Genomic DNA, 14637 nt, shown 5'->3' with positions numbered 1-14637 from the left:
AAGTTGAAGGTTTAGGGGTTTTCCCTTTTTCTTTTCTTTTTTTTTTTTTTTGGGGGGGGTGGGGTGTGGGGTGTGGGAGTTGTTTATAAAAAAGCTCTGTCATGGGTAATCAGTAACTTGAGGTGGGGCCATTTCTTCAACCTGAAAGTCAATCTTGTGTCTTCTAGTTCTTTCAACCCTCACCCACTTTCCCTGTTATTCCTCCTCATTTCTGGGGTTTTTTTTTGTGTGTGGGGTTTTTTTTTTGTTTGTTTGTTTGTTTTGTTTTGTTTTGTTTTCCCCCGGGAGCAGATCAGTTTTGTACACATTCCTCACCAGAGCTGTATTTTTTTTGGGTGGGGACTTTGCTGTCGCCTCCTTGTCACCCCTGTACTGGAGCAGGCAGGTCCAGGAACCTCTGGCCCATTCCCCTTGCCAGGCTTTTGGCTTTGTCTGTCACCCCTCATGTGTTTCAAGTGAGACCCCCGGTGACAGAGGAGAGGAATGGGAGGGAGGGAAGGGAAGGGGAAGGTAGCTTTGAAGCTGATGATATTTTTCTATTTTGCCCTACCAACTGCTTGTAAAAGGTATCAGCTCATGCCTCTGACCCCACACCCACCCGCCCCTTGTGCCTGTCTGCCACCTTCTCAGTGGAGGAGTGGAGGAGGAATACTTTGCAGAATATCTTTCATTGTTTACCTATTGCCTGTAGATTGGAGTGAGACCAAAATATTTCACTGGCAGGGTCTTAAAGTGCTAGAGGTTGGAGTTTTCCCACCACAAGGAGCAGGCTGGCAGAAGGTAGCCAAATTGCATTTCTCCTTGTAATCACCCCCCAAGAATTACTCTGAGGTGCCGTGTTGTACCAAGCAGACCTGGTATATATTGGGGGGGGTATTTGTAGTTGCCTTATGAAACTTTGATCCCATGTTTGAAGTGAGATCAACCAAGTTAAACAAAGTATGGAAGAAACCTGAAAATGAGGACAAGTAAAGTAGGAAGCAGCTTAAATATAATCAAGAGGGAATAAAGAAGGAAGACTTGCTGAGGAAGACGCAAAAATGCTTCTTGAAACATAAAAGTTTAAAATGCCAGCTGTAATTTTTCCCAAAGGAACAAAATTAATTCAGACAGTAAGGGAAGCAACCCCAGATCTGTGGTGGGTCAGGAGCCTTATACAGCAGCTCAGGGTTGTGTTTAACTCCCCTTTCCTCCAAAGGACAGTGTGGAATGGAATCTGTGAGAATAAGAACTTTAATTATTGTTTCTGCACTCATTACACTGGGACAACTGTGTTTTCACAGTCATAATAGCACTGGTGGTAAGCTTAACATGAGAGGAAACTGGATTTTCTGATAAAAGATGCCAGAGAGAGAAGAATAATTTTCCAGCTGTCTGAGGGGAGATCGTTACCCATTGAATGCAAATTATATTTTAAGTTTGACCTCAGTGGGAACTGATGTACTTGTGTGACAAACTGAGGAAGCAGCAGGCAAAGAGGATTTAACACATTCAGAATATTAAACCACTTTGTTTCAAATAAATGGAGGTGTGGAGCTTTATCATTCAGTTGCGTGGTTTGTCAATGGAAGTGCTCAAACTAAACAACTGAGTGCACAACAGTTACTAGGAATTTGTATGCACAAGGTGCTAGTTTGCATATAAAATCAGAGCAAAATGAGAAGAGTTTAAAAAACCAGACTCTTGAATGGTAGCCTAGAAATGGATGGCAGACTGCAGATGGGAGAATATACTGAAGCAGAATGCTTGGATATTGCTAGGGTTTCTGATACATTTGCCCTATTTAAACACCTGTGTCATCTGTTTGCTTAACAGTAGGAGATGCCTGCGATGTTGCAGCTCAGATTTCCAGTGGATACAAAACCTCATGAAATGTAAGATGAGTCTAAGTGAGCTAGAGCTTGATTATATTCAGAGAATAATTAGCTGTATTTACCCACACAGATACCTCTGAAATGATACTGCCAGTCAGCAAACAAACTGTAAGTGACTGCAGCCTACCAGACCCTGCTGCTTCTGGAGCTGGAGCTAACCAGAGGTCACAGCAGAGACGTGACTTTTCTGCATTGCTGCATTTCTTTCTCCCTGCAAAATCAACTGCTTTTTTACAAAACCTTGTAAGAATCTCCAAATGAGAACACAAATCTATCTAATAGTGAAGAATTGTTTGAAGAATAATAATAATAATTAAAAAAAAGTAGAGAATTGCTGTCATGTGGTGTTGCCTGCCATAGTTCTAGCTGGGAAGGAGATGGTCTGATGTCAGAAGTTAATAACTGTTATGAAGAATGGTTTCATTAGTTCTATGGTGGCTCCATCTCTGTCTATAATTCTATTACTAAAAAAAGTAAGTGACAAACCCCTGTGTTTAGTATTGCTCAAAATAAAAATTAACATATTTTTATTTCCCTCCAGCAGATATTCTGTTCTGTATGCAAAATGTGGGTTTTTTGGGGGGGATTGTTTATTTGTTTGTTTGTTGTTGCTGTTTTTTCAGTCGAGGGAGCACATATCTGCAATGAATATGATTTTTGCCCATGTGCTTGGATTGCAAATTACAAAACTCAGATTTTGAGATGTCTGACAGCTTTTTCCATACTATCCAAAGCTCTGTCTCCTTGTTTATCTCACATGGCAAATTACTACTGAATCCTTTAATAGATGTACGTAACTCAAATAACCCTGATGTAATAATCTTCCTTTAATTATGTTGGATATATTGAATATACCTAAAATAGGTGGTAGGATACGGTATGCTAATTTAAAATAAACCCTCAAAGAATACTTGTGATGAATGAATATCAACTGCAAATTTGTGGAAATAAATTTAAACACACTGATTACATTTTTCTTATGAATTGTTAAATATATATTAATGTCAGTCTGCATGGATATGCTCTTCTAATCATGGTAATACAATAGCACATCCAATATAATCTTTACAAGACAGAAAAAGTGTCCCAGACTCCTGTGGCCTTTTGAAGCCAGATACAGTTTGTTGTACTACATTTTTTGACCTCATTTTTCACCAGTCTTTCTTGCTTTCTTTGCTTAACCAATATTTTTTCTAGTGCAGCAGCTCTGGTTTTGTCTTTACAGCATTCAAAGAAAGGTATGAGGAAGTTGCCTTATTTGAGGGAAAATATGAATGTAAAACTGTAAGTACATTGACTGTATTGTTTTAATTTTGAGTTTTCTTTTGCTAATATTTCTATGCATTTTGGAGGGCTTGTAAGCAGAGAAAATTCTACTAAAAAATAAGTTTTAAGGTTTTTAATTGTACAGAATGCTAAGTAATGCAACTCATATAACAAGAGCTGTACCAAGGCAACTATGTAGTGGTGGACCTTGCCTGTTTGACATAGTTTCCAGTTGAAAAGAGAGGACCAAATACCTCAGGGAGTTTTAGGCAATGAAGAGTCAGTTAATTTCAATTTAATCATAATTTCATCAATTTCAGTCTATGGGACTTAAGCATCTAAGTGCTTTTGGGGATGTGGGTCAAAGACTCAATATATTTTATATCTACATTCAGCCACACAGTCCAACACCTACAAAATGTCTCTGGCATAGACTTACTAAACTGCAAAGAAGCCATAATTTTGCTTTATGGCATTACTATGGAAGTTGCTTATCTTAATCAAACAGAAAACTTCACAAAGTCATAGATTCCTATTTTGTTCATATATGTTTTGATGATGCTGTCACAGAAATGCAGAATGGTTGAGGTGGGAAGGGACCTCCAGAGCTCATCTGAGCCAACCCCCTGCTCAGGCAGGGCCACCTAGACCCAGTTGCTCAGGACGATGACCAGATGGCATGTGAATATCTCCAAGCAGGGAGACTTCACAGTCTCCCTTGGGCACCTGTTCCAGTGCTTGGTCACCCTCACAGTAAAAGAGTGTTTCCTGATGCTCACACAGAGCTTCTTGTGTTTCAGGTTTTTCCCATACCCTCTGGTCCGGTCACTGGGCACCACTGAAATGAGCCTGGCTTCTTTCTGCCTATATACGTATATTCTTACATGCATAAATGTACATTTAAAGACACAGATATAACCACAGTTATTATTCTGATTTATGCCTCTGGCTACCTATCTTGTTTGCCATATCACTGTAATTGTTACAATTGTATTAACTGTATATTTTAAGAGGTTTTGCTATGGCAAGTATAAATGAAAACCAGTTCTGATTTTATTCTTATATGCTTCATGTTTCCCATTTTCTCTAAGCAATTTTTTCCAGTGTAATGTTAATTCTGGTTCTGTAGATGTGCCCTGGGATTTGAATTGTTTTCCCCCAAATGAAAAAGATATATACTTCTATTCTAGAGTTCAGTTTGCCTAAATAGGTGCCAGCTGAAGTAATGCATCACCTCTACTCTAGGACGTCTAGCTCCTGGAAAGAGCAATTCAAGTGGGTTGTTTAATGCAGCTTTTGTATTCCCTATAGACACAGGGGAATGAGAGTTAGGTGCCTCTAAAGGACTGTGCATAAATTCTTTTCTTTCCTTGAGATATCAAAACTGTATAATTTTGTTTACAACTAGATCAAATCTCTGTATATATGTTGCTTCTTGTTTAGGTAACTAGAACAGTTTGATTCCTGCTAGGAAAAAACACAGCTGTTTTCTGCACCTTGCCATGTCCTGATCTCTGTAGGCCTTTGTACCTCTGTTTTTGTAATGGTTCCTGCATGCGCTTTTGTCTGTGCTGGATTTTATGGAACAAACTGTTGGTTGAAATACACACAGCTGAATTTCCATACAGTGTCAGCTTATACTTACATCTTTTCACAAGCATCTCTTACCCCAGGGATTAATTTGTATATTGCACTTTATGACATTAAGATGGTTCTAATTCTGCCCTTGATTTCTCTTCTACTTTTCATCAGACATGCATTTAGGAGAAAGAACTGTAGCACATAGTAAATAGCAACAGCTGCAATGGCAGCAGCAGCAACAACAATACAATTTTACTAGCCATGCCTATAATAATATATAAGATTGACACAGATGTGTTACTTGCAAAGTGCCAGCTGCTGGCACTTCTTTCCTTGTTGACTATAAGCAAACGAAAAAGAAATGAAACAGATTATTTCTGTGACACATCACTTACTTCATAGATATTTCAGCAAATGTAAGGGCACATTTCATAGCTGAATATATTTTACCCTTGGATACATTCAATTTGTATTCATTTTAGAATTTACTCTGTTAATTAGAAAAGGTTATAAGATTAATAAGTAGTCATTGCTAATGTATGCAATGGACTATAAGCTTCAGTTGATGTTTTTTCCCAAAGAGGTATTAGAGATCAGTTCATACAGAACATAGTGAGCAGTATATCCTATCTTTCAAAGCTGGTCTTTATGTTGCTTTATAATCTCTGAATCATTTCTAAAATCCCTGCCAGAAAAGGCAAAAAAAAAAAAAGAGAGAAACCCCTAACCTACCAACATAAAATGATACATAGCAGTTTCAAACACTTTTATAGAATAATTGATTTAGAAGGAATCCTTTGTAGATGTAAAATGAGATAACTTCGAAACACACAGAGAATACTACAGCTTGTGAAAAGTCCCTTTTTTGTTAAGAAATTGTAACATTAACTACTTGGTACCAATGGGCAGTCTATTTTTGTGGTTTCCAGGGCATTAGACTGAACCTTGGTGTGTGCTCCAGCCCCAGTCTATATAATTTTTGAGATTCATGATAATTATCCAGAAGGGCAAGGTCATCTCTGCAGCTGAGCGAGATCACTGTGCCCAAACTCCAGCTGACAAGAAGGAAGGTCAGCCAGTCTTTGTGGTCACCCAGAGCAGGAGTTCACTGCAGCGCAGTGTCAGGGTGGCCTCTAGTTAGGTGGTTAGTGAAGAAATTCTTCCTCATTTGAACATGTTTCCTGACCAGATCACTCAGATATGAAAAGAGGCTAAGGTCAAGCATTGCTTGGTGCTGGAATGTGAAAGACCTACTACAGCCTGTATCCCTTATCACTTTACTGCTGGCTTACTGAATCAGTTACTCTTCTTTCTGTATTGACCTTTCCCCCATTGAAATTTGGAGGAAAATGCTTCAAGTTGGTGCAGAACACCCAGATGCTCTTAACATATAAACTGTGCCCAAGGATATTAATTTATCCAGAGCTGCTCTGCCAAGATCTTATCTCCTCACCTTCAGCATAGCTGCAGGAGGAAGGATAAAATTTCATCATCCACCTTCTTAATTTTGCCATGGACAGAAAGGATAGGTCAGATTTTAGGTAGACCTGGAATCTTACATGTCAGTCGTAGTTCAGTCACTTTATCATGACATATTCTTAGGCTGCCACTGTTGGAAAAAAATTACAGCTTTTCTAGATCTTTATAAATACAGAGCTAGAAAATAGTTCAGATCATTAGCTCCCTTTGCTGCTTGTAAAATATCTAAAGATTTCCTCTGACATTTTATTAAAAATGGAAGAAATTTTCTGAACCTATGCTTTCCTACTAAATATGTTGATTTCAATATATAGACATCATTCAGATTAAAAAAATAAAAAAGGAAATATTCACATGCAGACACTTACATATAGGTGTCATAGATACGCATCCCCTTGCAGGTCAGCTGCTTCAGAAAATAAAATATATACAGATATGTCCTTTTGTACTCTCTCTCAAAGCTTTGGTGAATTTGTTGCTGTTGAGAGTGTCTAAAGGGCATGCCAAGAACTATGAATATTGCATGGTTCATGATTAAAGTTTAGATGATTTTTTCAATTTATAAAGGTTGGAGTAATTTTTGAATGGTTGCAATACATATGTTGCACAAAATTATGGAAACTGTAAGATTTTAGCTGCGTAAAATTCATGAGCTTTTGATTTAAAAGTCTTACTTGAAAGGAAAAAGTCTGTAGGAGTCTTAAAATATATTCAGCCAAAAACTGTTTTCCACCTAACTCAGATTCACCTTTGATTCTTTAAATGCTTTGATACCGTGGAGTTAACTCAGTTAAGGAAACCAACATTGGTGACAACAAAGTCAAACAAATATTTATGTAGTAAATCACATTTGATTTACTAATTGGTATACCCTATATTTCATATTAGTAAATTATCAGTAAATACAAGGAACACTGAAGGCAAGGGAAAAATTCTTTCTAAGACAATTGAAAGATTCTGTGGTGCAATAATTGAATTGAACTCAGAAACAATTTCAGTCTCCCATTCACTCATCCTTTAGTCTGTTTATTGTCTCTTTGCACTGACAATAGAACCTGTATTAATTCCTGCACTTGTCCGTGCAAACTGTTGTGGTGAAATATAAGCTTAGAAATGTATGAACATATTTTCAGAAAGTCAGGCCACGCTCCACATATACATGTCCCTTTTAAATAAAACACTCTCCATCTTTCGAATGCATGAAATTCTATGTGCATTGTCATCCCTTTAAATGTACCCACAACTTCATGTGTAAAAATAGTCTATGCTACAAACATGTCATAATTCTTTATTATACTGTAGCATCTTACTGCTTTATATAAAAACAGATTATAGAACTTATATTAGAAATTAAATATTAATACACCAAGCACTTTCAAAACACAAGACTCAAAATGCAGTTCATTTTTCACTTCTAGTTCTTAGCTGAAAATCCTCATGACTTTTCAAAATAAATCTAAACAGCTACTAGACTTTTTTTTTATGACTAAAGGCTGTCCACAATAGTCCATGCTGGCATTAACAGTTAATAGATTTTGCAATATAGTTTTGAAGCATCCCAAACTATTGTGATATAGTTTAACCCTCTGCAGTGCTGTCACTTGGAAATTTTAACAAACAAGGACAAGCAGCATTTTAACTGTGGTCTAGACTTCCACAGATTTCAGTGGGAGCTTATAAAAATGATCAGTTGGAAGAGGTTTTGTGCAATGTTTAAACATTTATTTGTACATTTGATTTCAATGTGATTACATATTCATTTAAATAAAAATACTTTCCATTTTTTATTGTAACACGTCTTAAATCAACTAATTAGCAATACACATATATTACAATTATATATATTTATATAATAATATATATACGATATATGATAATAGCTAAATATTAGCTAGCTTACCTAGTAGTTGAGACACATGAAGTTGTTAAATCAGGTTTTCATAGCTATGTGTGATATTCAAATTATGTCCCCAACTTTGATTGATTAATTGTTTTTAAGAACTTTTATTTGCAGGAGGCACTATCATACTCTTGTGCTACTTTTTCTTCATGTCACTTTTCTTTTTATACTCCCTTAATTGTTTGCAAGCCACGTACCTTTTTATCAGCTGTCTTCTTTTGTTTCCTGCTGGATTATCTTCCCTACAACAGGCATCTCCCCACATTCTTCCGTTTCCCAGCTGCCTGACAGCGAGGGAGCTGTAAATCATCACCAGAGTAAGACCCAAACTTTTCACAAAAGCAAAGTTTCAGAAAAAAATGTGCACTTATTTGGTTCAAAATGTTAAAAAAGAAATACATAAAAAAAAAAAAAAAGTCTTGAGTTCAGAGAACTTTTTCTGGTTTTAAGGCAGACCTGCAAAGGAGGCTCACTGGCTGGGACTACTGGCACTCCTGCCTGGGAGCAGTGGTTGGGGTGCCCCTGGCAGCTGCTAAGTGACATTGGTGGCATTGTAGTCTACAAGTGGAATCAGTGGAAAACAACATCACTTTTAAAGGATGGCTCTAGGGACATCAAGAAGATTTCTGGCTTGCTATAAATTTGTGAATGTTTCCTAAACACGGAGCTGGATGGATGACGTTTTTTTCCATATAACTCAGATTACATGGATAATCCTACCTCAGTTATTCTCACTTCAGACGCTCAGTTCTCTTCCTGCTGGAAAATATAATTAAATATTGCAAGCTGGTTTTCGTTTGAACATTTCACACGGCCTCATGAATGGTCTAACATTTCGCATGGCCTCATGAATGGTCTAACCTAAGTTAGATGTAGTATAATTGACCTGATCTGTATATTTAATACCCAGATGGCATATTCCAGATTTTTACATGTTTATCTCTTACATTGGGTACAAGATAAACCTAATACTCTCCTTTTTATTTCTTCTCTGTTTCTAAATTATGTTGGGTTTATTCTAAAATTATGTTTGGAAAAGAGGACACTCAGACTATTGAACTTTTATGCAGGCTTTAGGAGGGCCTAGAGAATGGACATCTACTTAATCATTACCTTCAGTCAGTGCCAGTGTCTTGTCAGGTGAACATTGTTTTCACTGCAATGACTGACCCATTTTGCCTTTCACAAACAGGCTATGAAGAGCAGCATTATCAGGTGTTCATTTTCCCAAGTGTTAATGGTCAGTATTACCACAAACCATGCAGTTACAGAAGATTAAACTCTCATCCCAGATTATTTTAAAAAATCAGCAAGCCCATAATAGTTTGCATAATGGCCATGCTTGAAAATCAGCATCTTTTACAAAAGCTCTGATAGTAGTGCTCTGAAAACAGAGGTTTAAGTTAGTGGATAACTGCCTGAACCATCCCAGGGATGTGCTGGTTGTTTTCAGTGCTTATGAGTCACAGACAGAAGAAACCAGTCCTTACAATGTGATCCTCCTTTCTGAGATTATGTGTATATGTAGTGTTATCTGAAGACACCACTTTCTTTCTCTTTATTTTGAAAAGGTTTTATTTTTTAAAAAAAAACACACCTCTGGGGAAGAACAACCAATCTGAGACATTAAGAGTAAAATGAGCTCTGTTCTTTTCTTCCATTGACAGGAAAAAGTGAAAAAATAAAGCAGAAACCAGGACTATGCCACTCATTCTCTACCATCTATCTGTCTGACAGCAACAGACCCCAGGCCCCTAATAAACGCTCATATACAGAGATTCTGCAAAAGCAGAGAGAGGACTGAGGCGCAGACCAGCTTCCCAGCCTTAGGAATGATGTTAAAGAATTCCAGGCACAATGTGAGAAACAGAGTTAAAGGAGGAACAGAATTACTGGGTTCACACTGGAAAAAACAATATTGATTCTGAGATTTAGGGGCAGAATTAAAATTAACTGTTGGGTGGGGAATGAACAGATGTGGGTTCATTAAGGATTTCTGTCTCTTTTGCTTATACACACATAGATGCTTTTTCAATTTAGGTACCAATTATTTCTATTTCATATTGCTCTTTGTTTTGCTTTTGCCCCAGCAGATGTTTAAGATTATGAAACATGGGATTTTAATCTTCTTTTTAGATAAGCTCACTGAATCTTAATGCCTCACATTTTCATGAGATTACAGAAGAGTTCTGATTGAAGACAGTTCATCTCTGGGAAAGATACAAAAACCAAAAAATGTATTACCTGACTTTATATAACAGAAAACCACTGCATATGCATTTACATGTATCAAATGCTTCTGCTGGAGGCATTTGAAATTATCATTTGTACTTCTCTTTAGTTTCATAAAAATCTTTCCATGCTAAAACATTAGCTTGTAAGTAGAAACTGACAATGAAGGCTTGACTTGGTCCACCATGATGCAGTATGCTCTAGTGAGTGTGCCTGTTCTTGAGAATCTATAAATGTCAAGACTGTTAACTATTTCACTATTCGTCAAAGCATGTCAGAAAAGAGAGAGTTTGTTCTCTGGATAAGTGCTCAATCAACTGTGAGTGACAGCTCCTTTTTGTGCCATGAATTTATCGGTTTGGGAAGTGTACTTTATTTTATTTTCCCATGGTGCAGGAGCCCAGCAGCACTCTGCAAGGCATCTGACAGGGTACGCCTCTGTTGTAATGAGGGCAGGTTTCAGGCACCCACTTGAGTTCAAATGCAGGCATGTGCTGTCCCTCGGAAGACACACATTTGGAGCTGGACAGCTGTTCACCTGTGGTAGCTCACAGCTGGCTGGAGTGCTCAGGACCACCTCTGCAGTTTTGGGCATAACGGTACGTCTTTTGAGCGAAGTCCTGCCAAGTAGGAAGCTTAACGAGGCAACAGTGTTCTTGGTATCACTGCCTGGTGTTTCAACTTAGGACAAGTCAAGACTGAAGAGCTGAGACAGGGCATATAAACGTGTTTCAGTTGCTGCTGCAGTCCTCAAGCAGCCATTTCTGATGAGGGTGGTCTGTGAGTAACAATTGCCTGTTACCCTCATTTAATAACTGTATTAAATCAAAGTGCTAAGGTCCAGAAAATAGGATGGCTAAGTAGGTTGAAAAGGTGGCTCTCAAATTTTTGGAAAGCATTCTAATGAGCAAGTCACTGTAGTTTGTCTAAGGACTAGCAAAGCTCAACACAAGACTCCTATGATGTTTTATGGAGGAAAATGTTCTCAAGTATGTCATTAAAAGATACATATTGTGTACTGAACAGGGGGCTACTAATGACTGCTGCTTATACACACACTCAGCATACAAATACCGTGATGTAATTAGAAAATGCATGCTGGAAGATGACAACCAATGAAAAATTAATAGTGTGCTGTATACGGAACTTGTGTGAAGAGGAATTGTAGTTTTTATTCTTGATATTGGACTGCTGACCAAGGAGATCCAATTTTGTGCTGTTTGATCACAGTGCTATATATAGGTTTGTAACCACCATAAGAGCCCCCAGACAGAGAAATCTGACTGACAAAAGCAATATCAAGCTGGTCAAGCACTAAATGAATGTGTTCCCTTAGAGATGTAAACTCTGGACCAGCCAGCTGTGGCCAGTGGAAAAGCATCTGCAGCTGGTATGACGTGAGTAGGGCAGAGCTGCTGAAATGTCCTAGAAAGGTAGTAGTGGCCAGTGGGGCAGAGTAGCCACTAGCTGGTAGGAGAAGGGGGCCCTGTAAGGACTGAGCAATTATAATAATTTACATATGGTCTCTTTTTTGTTCTTAAATATTTTGGTACTTCATTGGTCTTTCCTTTTGTGGTGAGCAAACAGCACATCCTTATACCAAGAGGTCTAAGCTGTACCCACAGATGAGCTCATGCACTGGCCCACCAGAGCAGGAGTAAAATCATTCTGCCACTGTCCGTACTCCTACAAGTGCCCTGTTCTTCCAGCTGTGTATCAGGAAACAGCACCATTAAACAGACCAAATGCTTGCACTCCTCTTAGGAGGGTGTTGCACAGCTTTCTATAAGCTTTATCTGGGAGCTTTCACAGCAGCCATCATTCCCATTACATCTATTCTGTGCCCACTCCCACAATGATTTCTGCAACACAGCTTTTGCATAGAACCACCCAGGCAAAAAAAAAAACAAAACAAAACACAAAACCCAACAACAAACAACCCACCCTTACGAAACTGAAAATATTGTTTCATCTTCAGTTTCTTTCTTTGCCAGGGGCAATGGGAGGTTATTTGGAACAGGTGGCGGTATCCAAAGTCCTAGATTTTGCTTTATTTTGTGTGCATTTACAGCCTTCCTATGTGACAGTCTCATTTAGTTGGTGCTACAGGCAATCTCTGTCTGTACCTAAAAATATCTTTAACAGCTGCACATAGGGAACAATCACGGGGGAAGGAAAAGAAGCATACAAAAGCAAAAGGCAACTTAGAAAGGAATTGGAGCCAAAGGAATTCAAGACTGGGGTTCTTTTATTACCTAAAAGGACACTTATTCTGAGGAGCATGCAGAGTCTGCTTTTACTGATTCTATTTTTGTTGATATTTTGTCCATTGCCATTGTTTGCTTAAAATAGTTTCTCAGGAGATACCTGGTGGCTGCAGGCAGCAAATTTTAGCAAAGTAGTTCTGAAAGTGAAAAATTGGATTATTCTGTACAGGAGACAACTACTTTATACAAGCACAAAGAAATATCTGTGAATCTTGGCATTATATATTGGGATATGTGACAAGTTCCTATAAACTCACAGACACAACCAAGAAATAGTGTGAAGAAAATATTTTTCTCTCTCTTCAAACCTTCAAATGGAAAGTCTGGGGGGTAATATCTTTTATCTCTTTTTCTGGTACTCACTGGAACATTCACATTTAAAAGTTCTTTTCTGTCCTTTCTTCCCAAAGTCCTTGTAGCACTTATTATCTCACAAACTTTGCCTTATCCCCTTCCTGCTGCCCTGTCACCACTTCAAAAATTGTTAAGCCAGAACTGAGAAAAATCATTCTCTCTTTGAAATCCCAAAGTAGAGACCTTAAACTAGCAAACAAATACCAATTTATAACCCTTTTAAGAGCTATCTCTCTGTTTCCTTCCTTTTCCTTAGGTTTTCAGCTTTGTAAGTGTTTTGGCTAGGTGATTAGACAGCAAGTGCAGTATAGACCAGTTTGTGGCTGGACACCCCAACAGGGCTGCCTGACACCCTGGGTCACTCTGCCTGTTTCAGGTACTTGTATAATTCCTGATTAATTTCCTCCTTTCCACCACCCCCCACCAACCCCACCTCCTTCCCCAGATTTGAGATTATAATAGGAGCAGGTTTCAGGGTGTCCTGTTTTCCTGAGGGATAAATTTAAGTGTTTTCCTTATCCCAAGACAGTGTATGAATGTGAGTAGGTTATAAGATTCATGTCGTCTTTATTTGCAAGGTGTTTTTACTTGCTGAACATATTGTCTCCCTGAGGATCTCTAATTTGAATTGCATTAGAATGACAGACCTACTCAGGGATGTAGGAAATTATATGGTCTTCCTCATATCCAGTATAAAAAACATTTCATAGTAACCTATGTGCAAACTGATGACCACTGTTTTCTCTGTATCTTTAGTCCCGTGTTACAAGGGAAGAATACCAGAAATTTGTACAGTGTGTCCCTGATACCAATGCAAGAGTGCCCACACATGCCCACATATTTTTCTCATCTTTTCCACATATATCTTATCTGAATTGTAAGAGGATTTTCCTTCCTCTGTCCCTCAATTTATTCTGGATAAATAGTTGTCTACCCTGCCATGAAGTCCTCCAGTAAGTGGGATTCTACAACATGCCTAAGTACTTTTTTTCTGGCACGTCATTAAATATTCATAAATAAATTCCTTCTAATTTCAACCAGAATAAAAAATAAAACAAAACAACAAACAAACTGCATTGCTTCCAAGTCATTTTTATTTAACTCATCTCCAGCAAGATTCTTCTAACCTACATTTAGATGTCCATAATATAAAGATCTAAAATTGAGCTGACTTTCATTGGCTTTTTGTACAACCAATGGAGAAAAGGAGGCACCTCTAGACTTCTATTAGTCTGATCTATTTTAGCTAATTATTAAGATTAATCATGACCTGGAAGTTCCTACTTCACTCACTTATCTAGACAGGGACCTTAAGGAAATTAAGACATAGAGCTAGAGGTTTACATTTATTCTGTTAAGACCCACATAGAGGAGAACACAAGAACAGTGCTACCACTAAATACCACTAAAGTCTTATAAATTATTTCTGAATGAAAGCCAGTCTTACATACGGTGCCCAGAATCAGCCAATAGCATCATAATAGCTGCCCAAACATCCAAGATTAATCTGGTACCTTACAGTCAGTTCAGGTATGAAAAAATCTCAATCAAACAAAAGGCAAACAAAAAAGTAAAGAGGAGCAAAAAATAAATGAGCATAAATTAAAGCTGCCCAGGGGTTCTTTACAAATACATCAAGACAATAGTTATTATGAGACCAGAGAGCAGATGCATTAAAAAGTGA

At 37.9% G+C, this 14637-nt stretch overlaps 1 protein-coding gene across 1 annotated transcript in view; it reads left to right on the top strand.

Annotated features, from left to right (window-relative positions):
• The window catches only part of STS (steroid sulfatase), a 135646-nt gene extending 133496 nt beyond the window's left edge, over positions 1 to 2150 (top strand). The window contains exon 12 of the mRNA XM_056329950.1: positions 1945 to 2150. Coding sequence (XP_056185925.1) covers positions 1945 to 2135 — 191 coding nt within the window. The 3' untranslated portion in view covers positions 2136 to 2150. The remainder of the gene's footprint in view (positions 1 to 1944) is intronic.
• The last annotated feature ends 12487 nt before the right edge of the window (positions 2151 to 14637 follow it).

Source organism: Falco biarmicus, chromosome 2 (genome assembly GCF_023638135.1).
Source record: "Falco biarmicus isolate bFalBia1 chromosome 2, bFalBia1.pri, whole genome shotgun sequence".
NCBI classification, from domain to species: Eukaryota; Metazoa; Chordata; class Aves; order Falconiformes; family Falconidae; genus Falco; species Falco biarmicus.
Note: the sequence above shows the minus strand (reverse complement) of the source record. Positions and strands in the feature narration are given on the sequence as shown.